Genomic DNA, 2,681 nt, shown 5'->3' with positions numbered 1-2,681 from the left:
CCTGCCGGCCCCTCCCACAGGCAGCACCGCACCCTCCCCCTCGGGCCCTCACCGGGGCGGGTCTCGCACTGCGGGTGGAAGGCAGGGTCCCCGTGGTGGGCCTGGTCCAGGGAGAAGGCCAGCTCGAAAGGGTTCTGCTCCTGTGGGGAGAGCCAGGGCGCTGAGGCCTGTCCCGCCGGCTCCACGTGCTCACTATTGGCGTGAGGTCGAGTCTGCGCCCTGCCGAACTCCCAAGGGGCAGACGGGCAGACCAGACCCCCGCTCTCCCTTCCCCTCAAGGGGTGATTTCCACATGGGCAGCCTCTGGGCCCGCTGCAGGACAGAGGACCACGGAGGAAAGGTCTTGGGGTCCGTGGAGTCCTTGAACCCGGGGGGCCTGACCAGGGCGGTCCTGCCCAGGGGACTCGGAGACGGGACGCATGTGGGTGTCACGACAGGGGGTGCGCCTGGCATGGAGGGTGCAGAGGCCAGAGACGCAGCTCACACCCTGCAGTGCTTGGGACGCCCCACCCCGGGGAACCATCCCACCCTAGTGTCCCAGTGCCATGAGGAAGAAACCTGAAAAGGGCGTGGATCCACTGGCAGGGGTCTGTGGTCACAGTGAGGACCCCAGCCTCCCCAGCCTGGTGCCCTCGAGTCCCGAGGACGAGGGCGGTGAGGGGACAGAGACGGGCAGGCGGCTGCCCGCCTGATGCCGGGCAGAGTCACCCTGGGGCCCAGCCATGTCTGGGCCTCGTTTGCTCATCCCCAGAACTGGGGCGGCCGCGCAGCCAGCTGACCTCAGGGGCGGCTGGGCTGCAGGGATCAAAGGCGGCAGGGCAGAGGGAGGGAGCGAGTGGCTGGAGTGCGGGACAGGGCTCCCAGCCTGGTTTCCCATGGCTCTCAGGGCAGCTCAGCCCTCCCTGGGCCTCACTTGTACCTCTGGACTTCCCCTTCTCTGCCCTGCCCAGGGGATGGTGAATTAAGTGTCTGATGCCGAGGGCCGCAGGCCGCCGGCTTGTGCCTCCACGCCCTCCAGCCCCCTGAGGGCCAGAGCCCCACTGCCCCGAGTTCTCCTGCTGGCACCCCCACGGTCACTGACACAACACACACGGCACCTGCTGCAGGCCAGGGGCCTGTGGGTCACTCCCTGGCCCCGAGGGCCCCGTGTGCCAGGGCCTGCCCACGCCATGGCCTGCACTGTCCTGTCCGGCGCCAGGCCCCCTGGAAGGGCCCCTGGCCAGCCCTGGCACCAGGTAAGAACCCACGGCCTTCAGGGAGAGGCTGCGGTGGCCTGGGTTCAAGTTCAGGTCTGGCACACTGGGGAGCCAAGGGTCAGGGCCACTGCCCAGGGAACGGAGGGAGCAGCAGGTGAGCGAGACCTCTCCCCAGCCCCTTGTGTGAGGGGCGGGGCCTGAAAAAGCAGGGAACTGAGGCCCCCTTGACCTCCCTCAGCCTGGCGCACAGGCGGTGGAGGGGGCAGGGCTCGGCAGTGGGAGAAGGCTAGAGATGCTGGGCGCCCCGGGCCAAGTTGCTCCCTGTCTCTGGGTCTCCAGACAACTGGGGCGGAGGGTCATTCTGCAGAGAAGTCACTCTAGGAGAGTCCTCAGCAGACCCCGGGGGCCCAGTGCCAGAGGCCTGGACAGAGGCCAGGAAGCCCCCCTACAGGACAGGCGAGCAGTGGGGGCCTGAGCCACACCCCTCCTGCCTCCCCACCCGCCTGCCCAGGGCAGATGGTGGCTGGGTGGGGGGCGCTCCAGCCCGCCGGTGGGGAGTTAGCGCCGACCAGGCCCGCCAGCCACGCTAGGGAGTGTCCAGGATGAAGGCAGACGACCTCATGCGTGGTGATCCCACCGCGGGCCTGTCCAGGATGACGCGGGAGGGTGGCTGTCCCCACACGTGGGATCTCCCAAGGGTCAGAGGGCCTGGCTTTACCTGGTCACCACCCCCACATGCCTGCCACGGCCCACGGCTCGGCAGCGCTGAGACAGATGGGTGGCCACAGGTATCGCGGTGGGGACAGATCTGCGGCACTGGGCGCTATGTCTGTCACACACATGCAGGGGCAGCCTGGCCTTCGCCGCACCTCAAGACAGGGAAAGGAACCGCCAACGTACTACAGATGGCAGGAGAGCATATTGGGAGAGGTGGCCCAGGGAGCCAGGTGGGGTGGGGGCTATGGAGGGGCTTTCTAGGGAGACTAGTGTCCCCCGCTGGAGGGGCCCTCCAGGCCAGACTCTGCCGTCCCAACTCTGCGCAGGGCTGTCCCGCGGCCATGCGCGGCCGCCACCTCCCATCCCCGGCAGTGTGGGCGGTCCTGGCCCAGCCCGGCCTGGGCCTGGCTGCAGACTCCAGTCAGCAGGCCTTGGCAGGAGGTGGCTGGAACCATCGCGAAAGTTCAGGTTTGCTTTGGCTGCCTGACTGGCCTCGTGCGCTGACCCCGCCTGGACTCCCGCCCAGCCTCAGGAGGGGAAAGACCCACCCCGCCAGGCCCACCCGGCTCCCGCCCAGCCCCGGACACTCTGAGGGCTACCACTGCCCCCAGGGAGGAGGCACGGGTGACAAGCATGTGGGACAGGGCTGGGCGCCTGGCTGGGGACACTGGCTGGACAGGCCTGGGAATTTTTCCCAGTCTGTTGGCTCCTCCTGCCCTGGTGTGCGGCGAGCAAGTACACACCCCCCGCCCCCGCCCCACACACACC

The 2,681-nt window shown here is 68.7% G+C and overlaps 1 protein-coding gene across 1 annotated transcript in view; it reads right to left on the bottom strand.

Moving 5' to 3' along the window:
* Positions 1-140, bottom strand: part of LOC103250066 (MAP kinase-interacting serine/threonine-protein kinase 2-like) — a gene marked incomplete at both ends in the record, with an annotated part of 2,686 nt that extends 2,546 nt beyond the window's left edge. Inside the window, one exon of the mRNA XM_021707836.1 lies at positions 53-140. Within this exon, the coding sequence (XP_021563511.1) occupies positions 53-140 (88 nt within the window). The remainder of the gene's footprint in view (positions 1-52) is intronic.
* Between the last annotated feature and the right edge of the window lie 2,541 nt (positions 141-2,681).

Source organism: Carlito syrichta, unplaced genomic scaffold (assembly GCF_000164805.1).
Source record: "Carlito syrichta isolate Samal-C Ts95f unplaced genomic scaffold, Tarsius_syrichta-2.0.1 Scaffold126471, whole genome shotgun sequence".
NCBI classification, from domain to species: domain Eukaryota; kingdom Metazoa; phylum Chordata; class Mammalia; order Primates; family Tarsiidae; genus Carlito; species Carlito syrichta.
This window is presented reverse-complemented; position numbering and strand designations above follow the sequence as displayed.